The sequence below is a fragment of the Anabrus simplex genome, chromosome 1 (assembly GCF_040414725.1).
Source record: "Anabrus simplex isolate iqAnaSimp1 chromosome 1, ASM4041472v1, whole genome shotgun sequence".
Lineage (NCBI taxonomy): Eukaryota > Metazoa > Arthropoda > Insecta > Orthoptera > Tettigoniidae > Anabrus > Anabrus simplex.
Window position 1 is genome coordinate 1,407,625,110 of NC_090265.1, and position 17,463 is coordinate 1,407,642,572.

The 17,463-nt window shown below is 40.4% G+C and overlaps 1 protein-coding gene across 2 annotated transcripts in view; it reads right to left on the minus strand.

Moving 5' to 3' along the window:
- Positions 1-17,463, minus strand: part of Iswi (Imitation SWI) — a 304,965-nt gene that overhangs the window by 61,704 nt on the left and 225,798 nt on the right. For both annotated transcript variants that reach the window (XM_068225541.1, XM_068225540.1), the window contains exon 15: positions 14,384-14,496. In XM_068225541.1, coding sequence (XP_068081642.1) covers positions 14,384-14,496 — 113 coding nt within the window. The remainder of the gene's footprint in view (positions 1-14,383; positions 14,497-17,463) is intronic.

Consider the following 17,463-nt stretch of genomic DNA (forward strand, 5'->3'; position numbering starts at 1 on the left):
ACTTTCTTCAGAACGAGCTGTCCAGACAGCAATACGATATGGAATTGACATCAACGCCAAGCCGCACTTCGCTGAGCCCTGCCCACCCCAACTGGAAAACGAGTTCAGACCGGACCCGGGAACCAAGCCACCTTGCCAGCCACCTCCAATAAGGACACCCCTATACATCCCACCACCCCAGCCATCAACCCATCCCCTCATTACCCTAGTCACTACCATTACCACCACCATCGTGGCTACTTCTCCTGCCCGCAGCTCTCCCTACAACCACTACCACCATGACCCACTCCTCCCCTACTATAATGTCCCCCGTTTCCCTACCCAACCCGGCCAGCGACAGAAGAAGCAGCCCACAATACCACCATGGACACAGAAAGACCACCGTCACCGCCACCAGCTCCCGAGTCCGAGTCCGAACCCAATAGAACAACCCCGCATCCACCAGCATCACTTCGCACCAGCTGTGTCATTAGAGGAGTGAACCCAGCCATCCCACCAGAACTAATAAACCAGGAACTTCAACGATCAGGACTACAGCCGAAGAAAGTAAGCAGAATCCACAACGCAACAGGACCAACCTATATGGTAAGAGTACAACTCCAGCTCCCCGAAAAAACTCACCGCCTGATTGAAAATGGAATCCAGCTCTTCGGGAAGCACCATCGGGTGGAAGCATCACGCTCCCCTCCACAAAAACCCACCCACCCCAATCGCAACCCTTCACAGAACCACACCCGCCTCGCTCCCCCTCCCAACTCATATAACAACTCCCAGCTCCTTCTACTACTTCTCACCTCCCTAGCAAATATCACCTCCTTCTACCATCAAATCATCCCTCTATTCCTTCCAAATAATCGCACCCTCATTAGATTATAAGTCACTCTATGTAACCAGCCAATGTAAACCTTTAAACAATTGTATGTAATGTATGTAACCATGAAAGAAAAACAATAAAAAGCAAAAGAGCGGACACTGCACCTTAGCCAAGAGGCCAATCCCCCCCCACTTCACCAAATCCAAAGCTCCTTCCTTTTAACATCAAACCACTCCAAATCCCCAAACCCCATCAAATCTCCTGGCCAGAGAGAAGGCGTAACCTTCTAGGTGGAATGAAAACTTCCCCCTTGGTCCTTGGTCCTCCACGGTATGCACTAGCCTTGCGTCTTGGGTGGTGTGCTAAGTCCCAACTGACGAGCCTAACTTAGCACACGAGGGCGAAACGCAGGCAACCAAGAATGAGTTAGCTGGAAAATGTATAATGTCCAATAACGGACCATTATATTGGTATTATAACCTCATATAACATCGGACCTGGACTTATGTGTCTTAATTGAACAACAGAAGAGTTGACAATTTTACTACATTGTTTTTACTACATCGTGTTATTATCACATTCAGACTTTTATGTTCAAAGCATCAGACCAATTTTATGCACAATACTCACCCATCAAACTACTACGCTTTTATGTGTCACATCACATCATATTTTACTCATTTTCTTCTAGCCTTTAAGGAGAAAAGCAGTCCATTTGTATTCAGCCATGCAAGAGTCATTTATGCAATTTTTATGATATGTACTTTGCCCATTTGTGATTTTTGTAGCTGATGATGACGCAATAAGCGTCGAAACCGGTTCTGATAATATAATAATATGTTGTGAACATCTTATACAGCACGTTTTGTATTGAAAAGGCTGAACCTTCCTTAATTCTAATTGTGAATCTCAGTTCAATACGGGAAAATGAAGTTTTTAACTTATAATGAAGGAGAATGACGCCTGTAGACAATAGACCTCTCTGTCGATTTTGTACTGCCCGCCGTAATTTCTTTAATGTTTCACAATACGCATTAGCTTTAATTGTGTCTCCACGGACCATAAGATCAATGAGCAGTACACCTCGGCGATCCCAGAAAACGGTTGCCATGAGTTTCCTGGTGGACAGAACTGTCTTGAATTTTCTTTGGTTTGGTTGGTGAATGAGCATGCTGCCACTCCATTGACAGTCGTTTACTCTCAGGTGATGCATAACAAACCTATGTTTCGTCCCCAGTAATGATGCGAGTCAGGAAAGTCTCTCCTTCATCGAATAATGTCCCAGAAATGTCAGTGCTGCAGCCATATGCTTGGTTTTGTGCTCCTCTGTAAGCATGCGAGGGACTCACCTTGCAGAGATTTTTGAATAATGCAGATGGTCTTTGACAATTTCATGACACATTAGGAAAATGTTCACAGAGTTCAATTGTGACGCGCCGATTGTTCCTCACGCATTCGTCTACTGCGCTCAGCAGTTGGTCTGTAATGACAGAGGGTCTCCCTGAATGCTCCTCATCGTGTGTATTCCTCCTCCCCAGGTTGAAGTTGCGACACCAGCGCCGAACAGACGACTCGTCCATCACATTGTCTCCATACACCTCCGTTAATTGGCGATGAATATCACAAGGTCGAATATTTTGTGCATTAAGAAATTTAATCACAGCCCTCACTTCACAACTGGCGGGGTTCTCAATTTGTTTAAACAGTTTTAACGATCACAGACAACACAGGCAACCTCGCACAGAGCAGTCAGACAAGCCACTGACACGATCTGACCTTGCCCAGCGTCTAACCGAGTCGTCAGCGCTTCATGCGGCGCTAACGGATACTACTTTCCAGATGGCCCTCGTATTTGCGGCCCAGCCTCTAACAAAATCACGAACTTTACAACCAAAATAAAGTTTGTTACACTGTTTCTCTAGAAGTGGCGTGAAAGTTTGCTTCTGGGACTAGAAGGCTAGCATACATAGCAAACAATGTCTGAATGATCTCAACATTTTCTTACCATGCTGAAATGCTTCTAAAAACTAACAACACACAAAAATAAGGATAACATCCAGCACAAAACACTAAGAGTCTGTTAAAACTTCAATACTGGTTGTCTGCTAACCATAGCAATCATGCGATGTAAACTTCATTATGATCCATATGGACAAACATCCACATTAATAAGAAATTAGAATGAAGGTCCACCTATTCAGTACCATTTAATATGATGTCAAATCATTTATAAATTGGGACTGGTTTCGACCCCATTATGCTTCATCATCTGTGGACTAAAAATGACAATGTTTAGTGCAAATACCATCAAATTAACTCTTTAAAAATATTACATACATATTACAAATTATTTTACAAAAGAGGCAAAAAAATCTCCCAGTCAACAATACTATAATCAGTGGATTTAAAGTCCACTAGTTGAATTTTGTTGTGTGACTTTGATATTAGTATTAATCTAAAATGAACAGTCCTATTAACTTCTGTACATTTAAAATTTTTAAACTGGACTTTGAGCTGTTCCACATACAATATTAAAACTGGAACTGAGGTATTTGCTCAGCACAAACCTTAATGACAAACAGTTTGTTAATAAAGATTTTCATTCATGTTTTTTAGGTTTTGCAAGGTCCCTTATATTAAATACTTCAATCACACCATCTTAAGTCTACTCATTGTACATATACTTGTTTAAACACAGTCTGCCTTGCTGAGTAACATGCATTGAAGACAGTTGTATCAAATGCAACACAGCTGTATTTAAATACACGCACAATGAGTAGACTTTAAATGGTACAAGTGAATTATTTGATAGAAGGGACCTTGCAAAACCAAAAGGACTTGAGTCAAAATTGTAATTAATGAGCTATTTTTCAATAAGGTTCGTGCTGAGCAAATAGGTCTGATCGATGTACCCCACAGCAGTAAGATAACCACGGACGACGACAAGATCCGTACGGCCATCAATCCTGATGCCATCCCACACCATCACAGAACCTTGTCTGAATCGGTCGCCTTCCTGGACAACATTTGGCATGTACTGCTCACAATGGCGTCTCCATACAAGTTGACGTCCATCATGCTGTGTCACGGGAAATATGGACTCATCTGTGAAAAACACAGGTCTCCATAGGCGAAGTTGCCAGTTGACGTGGGTACGGGCAAACAGAAGGCGAGCTGCACGATGCTGCTGTGTTAAACGGTGCACATGAACAGGATGTCTGGGTCGTAAGGACACTTCTCTTAACTTGTTTCTCACTGTCTGGTCAGACACTGTGACTCCAGTGACCTTCCTGAGGTCTTGTTGCAGTTCTCTGGCAGTTGCTGAATGACACCGCAAGGCAGAGATGGTCAGATATTGGTGATCCTGTGGGGCTGTCATGCGTCCACGACCTTGTCCAACCCTCCTTGTGAACTGGCCTGTCTCACTGTAGCGATTTCACAAGCGTTGAATAACTGACAGAGATATATTGAGATCCACAGCAACACAACGAAAAGTCCATCCTTCCTGGATCAAAGTAATGGCCCTTGCAACTCGAACCTTGTTAAGGTGTCTCATGGGATGTGCTGGTTTGCGCACGTGCTCAAAATAACCGCAGCAGTCTGTACCTCACGACGACACACGGCACCGATATTCACTTTGTTTTGAGGGGTCACCTGACAGTTTAACGCATCGCTATGCCTACAGATGAAGTATAACTTTGATTTGACATACCCTGAGTAGCTAAAGTCTCAAGGTATGCTGTACGACCACTGGAACCCCATCTACCAAATTAATGTTCATATACCAAACGTTACAAAACATGTTCCCCTAATTTTTTTTGAACTGTGAAGTATTATACTGGTAGACAGATTTTTTTTTCCTCTTTTGTAAAATAATTTGTAATTCTTCTGTCTCGTTTCCGAATTTGGCCACCTATGGACAGCATTGAACTTCTCCTTGAACTCCTCCTCCTCCTCCTCCTCCTCCTCCTCCTCCCAGAACCTCTTCATCCTTTCACTTCTGATCTTCCTATCTTTCTCATATATGACCAGTTTGGGTCTACATTTTGGTGGTTTCTCCTGGAATGTTTTGATGCTGTACACTCGGCTTCTAAATTCTTTTCTGTTGTGAATCATATCCATAGTAAGTCCACTTTCTATTGCATCTCATTTTACTTTTTTTTTTTTAAATTTGATTGTATTTGCACTATATATTGTCAATTTTAGTCCACGGCTCAAAGTCGCCCATGATGAAGTTGAAACTGCTCCTACATTTTAATTTCTTATTAACGTAACCATAGCAATGCAATATCTAAATATTACAACATGTCTAATATATAAATAAGCCTGCACAGCATTGCCAACCCATTCTAAATAAAATTATGACGTGTCTAAACGAAATTTCTCACATCTGAACAAAAATTTCCCATTTTTCAGAATGTATAAAAATTATAATACAGTGTAACCTGGATAATTCAAACATTTTTAATTTGAATTCATCGATAATTCAAACTCTTCCTGTGGTCCCTTGAATTTCCTATCAACATAATGTTAAAATATAGTCTCTAATTTAAATTTATATTGGTTAGTTCGAAGTCAAAAACCTGAAAATGTTAACAAAGTTTTATTTCTGAATAGTTTTCATTACTTAAATAGTCTAGTTCTTGTTTTCAACCCCTGCATTGACACCAGCCGCTGAATCCCAGGCTGGCACCGAATGTCTGTGCTGAATGCTCTCAAGGTCGCTTCAACTTAATCACACTGCCCTCATAACAGTCAGCCTTCCTGCAGATGTTGAAAGGTCGAGCATTTTCCTAAGTCTTTTCAGTGTATTCTTGTAGTATTTTGTGCAAAGTTTGTGTTCTATTGAGTACTGTATGGTATCATGGTTCTTTCCAAGCCCTCAAATGTTCAGTACAAATCGCTGACTGTAGCCAAAAAAAATTACAATTATTGAAGAAGTAGAAACAGGAGTGAAAAGGAAATTGCACATTGCTAAAGAATTCGGGATACCAGCAAATACGCTGTCAACGTTTCTGAAGAATAAAGATAAAATTTTAAACAGGGTAGGAATTAGTACAGGAAAAAGTGTTCATGGACCAAAAAATCTAGACATTGATGAACGTATGTTAAAGTGGTTCAAGCAAGAGAGAGACAAAATAATTCCTATCAGTGGGCCTGTACTTTGTGCGAAAGCAGAAGAGTTTGCTACAGCCTTGGGAAAAACAAGTTGTAAGGCAAGTACGAGGTGGCTCGATGGCTGTGAAGACAGAATAAAATTTCATTCAAAAATGTTTGTGGAGAAAGTGGACCTGTTGATACGGTCGCTGCAGATTCATGGGAAAATAATGTGGTACCAATGATTAGTGATAGAGATTAAAAAAACATTTTTAATGATAATGAAATGTGTGTTGTTTTTAAATGCACTCCAGATAAGGCACTGGCATTTACTGGCGAGAACTGCAGTAAAGTTACAGGACTATTCTAATCTATTGATGTACTGATACCACGAAAAGGGTACACAAGTGAGGTGCCATTTTAGAGGAAACAACTACAGCATACAGAACATTGGTATGGCCTTCCTTAAGAATGAGTTCAGGCTAGGAGATCTATTAAGAACCAAACACCCGCAGAGTACTTTGGTTTTAGAGGTACACATATCTGTATCACCGTACAAATCCACCAATTTTTCACTCCTTTTCATCCCCATCCAATGGATTTTCTGTAAAGGGTAAAATACCAATTTCTTTATTTTTCAAAGCAGATTCCAAATACCACTTTTCATGTCTCTAACATCTTCAGTTTTGAAATATAAGTATCCTCATTAAAAATACTCAAGGGTAATGGTTACAGCGATGTACAAATTCACAGAACCCTGCATCCCAGATGGACGACTAAGCAAAGCTCACAGAAACAAGAGGGGAAGGGAACTGCCTACCTGCTTTACATTCATAATACCAAACCAAACCAAACCCCATGGCACTACAGCCCTTGAAGGGCCTTAGCCTACCAAGCGACCGCTGCTCAGCCCGAAGGCCTGCAGATTACGAGGTGTCGTGTGGTCAGCACGACTAATCCTCTCGGCCGTTATTCTTGGCTTTCGAGACCGGGGCTGCTATCTCACCGTCAGTTAGCTCCTGAATTCTAATCACGTAGGCTGAGTGGACTCACAATTAAGTATTTATTTTCCACCTAGTCGAACCAGCCCTCAGGTCCAGGTAAAAATCCCTGACGTGGCCGGGAATCGAACCCGGGGCCTCCGGGTAAGAGGCAGGCACGCTACCCCTACACCACGGGGCCGGCTTACATTCATAATACCACAGATCAAATTGCCAAGGTACTCGGCAAGCACAATGCTAAAATTGTGTTTGGCGCGGTCACTAAAACTGCTCACAGTTATTACTATTACACCCTGGGGTGTACAAAATTCCCTGTACTTGCAGCAGGGTACATATTGGCCAAACATGCTGGTCCATTGGTACTCATATAAAGGAACATAAACAAAATATATGTCTCAACCACCCAGACAAGTCAGCAAAAGCTGAGCACGTCCTATCGTCTGGTCATGATGTTGTGTCCCAAGATGTTCGAGCTCTTACCCATACTAAATACTACAGGTCTAGGATTATACGGTAAGCTGTGGAAATACACAAAAATCTTAATTTCAACAGGGACACTAGCTATCAATTCAGTAATAGGTAGTTGCCAGCCACTAAGGATTTACGTAGGTAGTTCTCTTCCCTGTCCTTTCAAAACTGTTATTTTGTTTCAGTGTTTTCCAAATTCGTACATTCCTCAGCACCAGATGTTCCATTCAAGGCTTGTATTAGTGTCATACTTCCATAACATATGTACACCTGTTATGCCCCCCTCCCAGACCTGGTGCCATCAGCTGCCACTTGGAATGCTAGTGCTGTGCCAGTGTACAATGAGCCATCTGGTGACGAATGAACACACATTTCATATTACTAACAGCTAAATTCTGGCCTCCATTATTGGAGAAACACCTATACCTAATACATACATACATACATACATACATACATACATACATACATACATACATACATAATTATTATAGACTGTTTTGCCTTTCAGTGTTCAGTCTGCAAGCCTCTGTGAATTTACTAAACATTGCCACAATTCTCAATTTGCAACTAGTGCTGTGGCCTCATTTAGTTCAATACCTCTTATCTTTAAATCATTAGAAACTGAGTCTAACCATCGTAGTCCTGGTCTACCTCTACTTCTCTTACCTTCCATACCAGAGTCCATTATTGTCCTAGGTAAATTATCCTCCTCCATTCGCCTCACATGACCCTACCACAGAAGCCGGTTTGTGCGTACAGCTTCATCCACCGAGTACATTCATAAGGTTCCTCGGTTCAATCAGGACGTAAGACCTTGCTGCAGCGTGCCGGAAAGCTGATAGTGTGGAGGGGAGTTGACGAACCTTAGTCCTACACAATATAATAGGACCTACATGTACATTTTAATACCAACAGCAAACACTTCAAATTAAGAAGACTATGCAACCAGCAGTGACCGGACTATTTCTCAATACAGTATCATGAACAAGATTTCAATGTGTTCGCAAAAGTTTTTATCATATCAAAGTATAAATTAAACAGTAAACACTCCAGATAATGTATAAGACTAATACTCGCCAACGTGTAGATACGTGTGGACATTTTATATGAACTATTTTAAACGTAACAATTTACGAATTTTATTTAACCTGTGTATTTTGTTGCTATATGCAAACCTATTTACTTGCTTAGTTTTACCGATGGCTGATGATGACACTGTATACGTGTCGAAACCGGTACCATTTTAACTAATATGTTGTAATATAACCTATAGTGCAACAATTGTGTATTGAAAAGGTAGAATCTGTTATATTAAATTACTATTGTGCTACTCTAGGAATCGGATAAAGAAATGAACTGCCGTAACCATGGCAACATCAGCTCCAGTATGCTTACAGTAGCGAGATCATCTACAATATATCACGAAAACCTAACATGTTACAGACATAAAATTTGGTATTTGGAATCTCCTTTAAAATAAAAGAACACACATTTTTGTTTTCAGAAAATCCACTTAAGGGGTGAGGGTTGAAAAGAAATGAGGAAGGAGTTGAATTCTATATATGAGGATACATATATCCCAGAAACGGAAGATGTTACAGATGTTAAAAATTGGTAGGCCGCACTTGGAATCTTTCAAAAATAAATGAACGCACTTTTTCTGGAAAATCCACTTAAGGGAGTGAACATTTTTCAAAAAGCGGGTGGTATTTTACAACGAGTATCTTCTCTTCTACCGGTTTTCCCCACACCGGTGGGGTCGAGGGTGCGAACTGTGTCGCACATGTGGATTTGACTCTGCATTACGACTGGATGCTCTTCCTGATGCAACCCTATGTGTAGGGATGTAATTAGTACTGCGTATTCCTGTTGAGGTTGGTAATGTGCTGCATTGAGTGAATATGACGAGGAGAGTGTTGGGACAAACACAAACAACCAGTCCTTGAGCCAGAAGAATTAATTACACGCGATTAAAATATCCGACCCCGCCCGGAATCGAAACCGGAACTCAGAACAGAATGCCTCAACGATGAACTCTCGGCCAAGCAGTGGGGCAGTTTTCAAAATTAGAATATCTACAGTATATCTCAAACTTAACATGTGACAGGCGTGAAAATTGGTATTTTAATCTCCTTTAGAAATAGAGAAAAACCCCGCCCCCTTTTTTTTTTAACTTATAGAGTGTGGCTACTCCAACCACTACTCTAATACCTTCATCTCTTTCACACAATATACATAACATTTGTTTGAGCGCCAGTTGCTTTTTAAATAAAAACAACAAAATTTGGTAGAGCATACCTCTTATATCAATTATCTCAAGGCGTGAGGTGATAAACTCACATATCTGGCAATATACAGGGATATGGATCAGGACAATATTAGATTACGGTTGCATTTCCACAATTGAGGATTGTACATGGAACTAGAATCGCTTATTATAATTAAAATAAAACTGAGTTTATGACTATAATTTACGTCACAATGAACAAGCATTGACGTATTTTAATTTAACAAAAAAATATATATAGTGAGATTTGCGGTAACATTTAAAAAGAAAATTTAATCTAAACAAAAAAAGCTATTGGCATGAACTTGAAGTGAAATGTGATATCGCCGCTGATTACATTCTTCTTCATGTTATGAATGCATAACATGTCTGATGCTTTAATTACCTGATGTCTGCATATACCGCTGATGAACTTTAAATTCCTGGAAAAACCTATGAGCTGAAGTCGGGAGCCGTCTGCTGTTATCTTCTTATGTAACCAGGAGTAGACCTACATGCCATGTACGCGTGTAGTAAGCTCCAATGTAGTTACGTCCACTCAATATATTATAAGAAATTGGAAAATATTATTGAAACATCTTGTGAAGTCCATCCTCACAAGAAGATGATGTTTCTTTATCAGCATAGTACCCGTCTCTGCTCGGATACAACCACCGCTTGTAGACCTCCTCGATTATTACAAGACCTCTTCAAACACAACTCTTAGCTCTGACCATCACTCTAAGACCACTTCTTCCATTTGATACATCTGACTGATACATATGATCTGATACCTCTCACCACCGTTGCATCGACTTTTATAACCTTGTGATGACCACTCGTTTCCCTACTCTCGGGTCATCCCTTCCACCTCAACATACAGTAGCTGGCGAATACAGACACTTGGTCGCAATCACATGCCCACGCACTGATGTCATCAGTCATGTGTCGTCTAAGCGTGCCCAAGCGGATTACAGAAGAGTATATTGCATGCATCACCGGGAAACCTCCTTGCACATAACATTCTCAGTTAAACTTAGCCTCTATTGCAAAATACTCTGCCAGCTCATCTGGCCAGAGTTACAAGCCACAGCATGACTATTTGAAACCAACAAATCTCACTTATTACAATACAGAATAATTACAAACAAAATTCACTTAACCTATGATTAAATACAATAATATGCGTGATACCTAATTATTACAGTCTAAATGATGAGAAACAGAATATAAGATCTCATGAATCGGGTTCATAATAATAATAATAATAATAATAATAATAATAATAATAATAATAATAATAATAATAATAATAATAATAATAATAATAATACCGGTAATAATAATAATAAATACTGAATGGAATCTGTAACCCTGTTGTACGGTTACAAGAGTTCCATGTTGCATGTTCCAGATTTTGCTCTGCCAGTAGCTGGTCATCTTAGCCCCAAAAGGCAATGCCGCAAACGTGGTTTACAAAGAGGTTCTGGCGTAAATGAAATGCAATTTTTCGGCGAGTTTTTATACCCTAGGGATTTTCAGATAATGTCTTAGTGCAGTAACAAGGAACAATTAATTTTTATCAACTTTCGAAATCCTCGAGAGCGAAGCCGAGGGTAACAGCTAGTGCAAAGTAAAGAGCCCAAAATAAAGTGATTTCGTAAAATCTGTAGGCAACTACTTCATGTAACTCCTTACAAGTATGGCACATAAGTTGATATTTTAAATTACTTTCTAACCCCGGAATGTGCCGACAGCTCAAAGTTTTCTGTTAGTTGTTTGTGATAAGTTCTGATTTGTTTCATCGACAACCAGCTGCACCAACGTCTCTGACAGAATAGTTTTAAAAAAGCGAACGATTTCGGGGTGGCTTGAAAGTCTGGTGCAGAAAAGTTATCCGTCCGATATGAAAATAGTGATGAAATAGCTCTTGAACTCACAGTGTTTTTCTTCCTGCGTTTAGAAGGAGGTTCTGTTTCTTTCTCACTTACAATATTTACAGCACTCTGTATCACTCTCACTTTCAAAATCGCTTAACAATTCATTAAAATCATCATCTTTATCATCACTTTCTGCTGTAGTTAATAACTGAAAGATTCTTTGATCCAAAATAACATTGCTGCGAGAGCCACTAGCTTGTTGTTCCGCCATGCTTGTTACATCACAGACGAGCTCCACAGACTTCTTCAAAAAGCTCAAGTTACTTCCCAAAGCTATTAGCTGTGATCAATTAGTTCTAAATAATGCCCAACAGATGGCAGAACATGCCAGAGATCGAATTGGCACTCGAGAGTGAACCGGGAAACTCAAAAATATTAAAGTTCCTGTGCACCGTCTCTAGACAGGTGTAGCAGTGATGCACCGGTCGCGTCAGCCCGTCTATAGGCGGGCGTAGCACTCATCGGGTTCAAATCTGTACGAAATGGCAACCAATTTGTTGAAAACTTGCGTTATCGCGGATGATATTTACACTAAGGCTTACTCGTATGTTATTTTTCGAAATCCGATACCACGTGAAAGTATAAGTTTAATTTAATTCTAAAAAAATTATAGTATCACTCCAGAGGCCTCTGTCGCAAATGATTCAGTTTCCTTCTTCAAACAGCATCACCTAAACTAACCGTACATGAATCACAAAACATATTTCAAGCGCACGTAGAGAAATTATAACTACGTTGCTACGAATTTACATGGGAACATTCCAAAACTTAACTAGACGCGAGAAAATATAAACTATCCTCTGAAATCAGTGATGTACACTGTCATATCTTGAGGTGAATTATATTAGTACTTAATTTCAGTATATAATATTAAAATTAAGCAATTGTTTGCTTCAGCCTTTATTTCTAATGAGTTCACAACTGCTATCAACCACATTATTAATGTATTTGTTATGAAAACATGTTCTCTTTCGTTTCTAATTTTCTTTGTGGAACAGCAGTTGAAGGGTATTACGAATTGACTCCGACATAGCCTTCAAATGTTGACGAGAGAGCTTGCAAGGGCACAGTGAGAAAACGATGCTGAAGTTCACATTTTGTGGGGGGGAAAAAAAAAAAAAATCAGCTTTCTTATTCAAACAGCGTCAGCTAACCTAATTTAACCATGTATATACTTTGGAAACATATATAAGCACCAGTAAGAAAGTGCTAACTTTCTTGCTATGAATTTACATGGGAATATCCTTTCTAAAATTTAACCAGTGGTGACCCGTGGGGGTTTTCTTGTCTGTTCCCCTATCGGGCACATCCCAGGTGGCAGATAGGGGGGCCCTCCAGACAAGTCTGGAGGGTCTGAGGGAAATAAAATACCCTCTCGCTGACCAAAAATGGGTATTGACAGAAAACGTCTTGAGGCAGTGTGATCGTTACTAGCCCAAGCCATGGCTTGGAAGTGGAAACCTCGCCCACACATGCTCGAGAAGCATCCATGTTACCTCTGCATGGGTGATACGGTGGTTCAGGTGAAGTGGGTGCTGGTGACTGAGGTGAAAGCTCACTGCGGTGTGCTGAAACCAACACATCACTTTGCCCTACGTAGCCTGAACGAGCCGCAGGTTGGGAACGGAGCGAGCCCAACCTAGGGGGAACCCACGGCTGTGAACTCAGTCATGGTAATGCCAAGTGGGAACCACGTGAGTAGGTCTACTGAAGGTGGAACAAACCTGGTCGGGTTCGGGCCAGGGGTGGACTGCTGGATGATGGCTGAGGATCGCGGCACCTGCTATGGAGAGCCTGAGTTGCGGGAGAACAATGTGTAGTATTTACAATTCTTTTTTCAATACATAACATTTATTGTCACTAAAGGGACATTACAATACAAACGTTAATTGGGACATGTTTTGCTCGCTGTATCAACCATCTTCAGCCATCTTATTATACAATTTTCTCAAGGTTGAGTCATACATTAAACCTTATTTACAATAATTTTGTTCATTGAAAGTGTTTTACACAATAAACCACCTTGCACAAGTGCCTACTACAAGGAAAAGAAGGTGAGAATGTTGTTTTACAATTTGCTTATATCGCACCGGCAAAGTTCGGCGTTATGGCAACAATGGGATAGAAATGGGCTAGGAGTGGGAAGGAAGCGGCCGTGGCCTTAACCAAGATGCAACCCCAGCATTTGCCTGTGGTGAAAATGGGAAACCACGAAAAACCATCTTCAGGGCTACCGACGGTGGGGCTTGAACTCACCATTTTCCGAAAGCAAGACAACTTCAATAATAATAATAATAATATCACAAAAACAGTTCACGTAAACTTAAATTACTTAACAGAAAATCAAAGAAAACTACCCATTAAAAGCTCATTAGACCTCTAAATAGTGTTCAAAAGACTAGTGGCAGCAACAACAATAATAAGGGGAGCACCACAAATAAAGCAACTAAAAATAAAAAAATACTACAGCGTGTCAATGACCTAGCCAGTGAGAGGGGTGTGCCACAGTGAAAGATCAATGGACTAGATAACTAGCTGGACGAACTGTTACTCTGTCCTTGGCTTATCAGCACATCACAGTCTCTACTTCAATGAAAATAATAGTATGATACCCCAAGAGTTCATTATACTGGCATTTCATTGTACTACTTGTTCTTTGTTACTGTTGTCTCAAAACTATTCATTAATTTACTAACAAAGGTGCTATTTAAACTCCAGAGAAATAAGACAAAGAAAGAAGAGAATGATTAAGAAATCAAGATATTCTAAATTATAAATAGCAACATCATATCACCTGTAGTCTTCGCCCTCAAACTGATACACTGAATCTGTAGTCGTTGCATCCATCGTAAAATTTCGGAGTGAGGACTCGCCAAGACTGGCTAATTTTTGCTTGAACTCCTCAGTCTAAAAAAAAGAAAAGGGGACCAATGATGCTATATCAGAAAGAGCAGTACAATTATAGGAAAATAATAAGATTATATAAACCAACTGTGTTTTTAATATAAAGGTATGATTAGGACCAGACTTTTAATAGAGTAAAACCTCAATAATTCAAAATTTAATTCAAAATCCTTCCATAGTCAAAGAATCTCTCATTCCCAGACACTTGAGGTAAGGTTTTGCATGTTACTGTATTTCAAAATTCAGACTTTTTAATTGAAAATTACCTTGAATTTCTTAAACAGTATTTTATAGTAATTTCAATTCAAAATTTATCTGTGTCATAATAGGTTTTGTCACAATGTAATGCATATTCTGGAGCATCCAGCGATAGCTTTCCCCACGTTCACTTTGGTGTGTCTACAGTGTGCTTAAGAGTTACTAGGTTCGAGTGAAACCTTGGTTCTTTTATGTTCTTGCAGTTATGTAAGAATTGCTTTTCAGTCAGATGTACGTCGTAGTCATATTTTATTAATACTGTTTTTAGTTTATTGTTAGTACCAGTTTAGCATATGAGTTCATTTTTGTGTTGTGAGATGGCTAAACGTCAGTATACTGCCAAGACACTGAGCAAGAAGATGAAAATTATAAAGAAAGCTGACGAAGGACACCAAACAAAAATGGAAAAAACTAAAGAATTTGGAATTTCTGTGTCCATGCTTTCAACATCTGTAAAAAATATGAGAGCATGGAACTCAAGAAATGCAAGGTGCAAATACTGCAACGCAAATATGCATTCATAGAGGTGAATACACTGATCAGAAAGTGAAACTGATCAAGTGGGTGCAGCATGTTTAAGCAATATCCCTGTTGATGGCAAGATTATTAAGGGGAAAGCAAATGAGTTGGCACTAAAGACTGGAGTTTCAGTGTTCAAACAGGTGGCTTTAACATTTTTAGGAACGCCACAATATCACATGGCAGGCAGTGTGCGGAAAAGCAGAATTCGCAAACATTGGCGATAAAAACGGTTGGCGAGAATCATATGAAATGAATTTCATTTTGGTCTGTACTGACGATTGATCACTATCAACAATGATGGAAAGGTACACCTATTCAATACCGTATTAAATACGGTTGACAAAGGACAACAAACAAAAGCTGAAAAGGCTAAAGAATTTGGAATTCCTGTGTCCATGCTTTCAACGTCTACAAAAAATACGACAGCAAAGAACTCGAAAAATACAAGGTGCAAATACTGCAAAGCAAATATGCATTGAAGGTGGTATTCAGTACAGTATTGAATAGATGGATCCTCCCATCCTTGTTGATATTTCACGAGAAAGCATGGCTCATATTATCAAATCATGCACGAAGAACAAGTTTCCACACTGATGAAAGTGCATTGTTTTTTAATGCCAATCCCACATGGACTTACACTCTTAAAGGAGAGAAGCGGCATGGTGAAAAGTCGTACAGGAATAGGGTTATTGTCCTTCTGTGTTGCATTGCGGACAGAAGCGAGATACTCGCCCACCCTGTCATAGGAAAGTTCAAGAAGATACAATGTTTCAAGAGCAAGTAGTTTCCATGCAAGTGCAAGGCATCTAAAAACGACTGGTTGACGGGCAAACATTTGAGGAGAGGCTGATGTGCCTCCAGCGTACAGGACAGAAATATTCTCTTGAAAGATCAGTATGCTGTGCACAGATGTATTGTAATTTCTTTTTTTTTAATGTGCATTTGCTTTTTCTGCCAACCAACACAATGAGGTACCTGCAGCCCATACATCAAAGTATCAGTTCATCTCTTAAACGTCCCTACAGAAACCCGACTGGTGCATTAGTTTCTCCTTGAAGTCACTAGAAATGTTCCAGAGGAAGAAATTCGCAAGTGGAACATGATGGAGGCTATGAAGAGTGTGACAGTTGTCTGGGATGCTATTCCTTCATTGACAATCGCAAACTGTTTCATCAAGTGTGGATTTGGTTCCTTAAATGGAGGAGGGAGGAGGAGGAAGAGGAGGAGGTGGTGACTGGGAGGAATTCCAGCAACAGGCTGCCAAGCATTTCAATTGGACAGTCCTGTAGGACCTCTGTTAAGTGCTTTACTGTATATCACGTCATGCATATATTTGTCTTCGAATCATGCTTTCTGGGTTTTATTCCCCCCCCCTCCTACTCATCGCAGTGTAAAGTTATGTTTGCCAATTTACAGAGATTTTGCTGAATATGCCAAGTAAAAAAGAAATAACCCAAAGGTAACAGACAGTTACAATCTTCTGCAGATTCAGAAAAGTGAAAAGTACACTATGTGATCAAAAGTATCCGGACATCTGGCTGAACCTACCGTACAAGTTTGTGGCGCCCTCCATCGGTAATGCTGGAATTCAATATGGTGTTGGCCCACCCTTAGCCTTGATGACAGCTTCCACTCTTGCAGGCATACGTTCAATCAGGTGCTGGAAGGTTGCTTGAGAAATGGCAGCCCATTCTTCAGGCCAGTCTATTACAGGGATGTTATTGTCATGTAACCACTCTGCCACAGGCCATGTATTATGAACAGGTGCTCGATCGTGTTGAAAGATGTAATCGCCATTCCGGAAGTGCTCTTCAACAGTGGGAAGCAAGAAGGTGCTTAAAACATCAATGTAGGGCTGTGCTATGATAGTGCCATGCAAAACAACAAAGGGTGCAAGCCCCCTCCATGAAAAGCACGACCACACCATAACACCACCGCCTCCGAATTTTACTGTTGGCTCTACACATGCTGGCAGATGACGGTCACCGGGCATTCGCCATACCCACACCCTACCAACGGATCGCCACATTGTGTACCATGATTCGTCACTCCACACAACGTTTTTCCACTGTTCAATCGTCCAATGTTTATGCTCCTTACACCCAACGAGGCGTCGTTTGGCACTGGCCTGCGTGATGTGTGGCTTATGGGCAGCCTCTCAACCACGAAATCCAAGTTTTCTTACCTCCT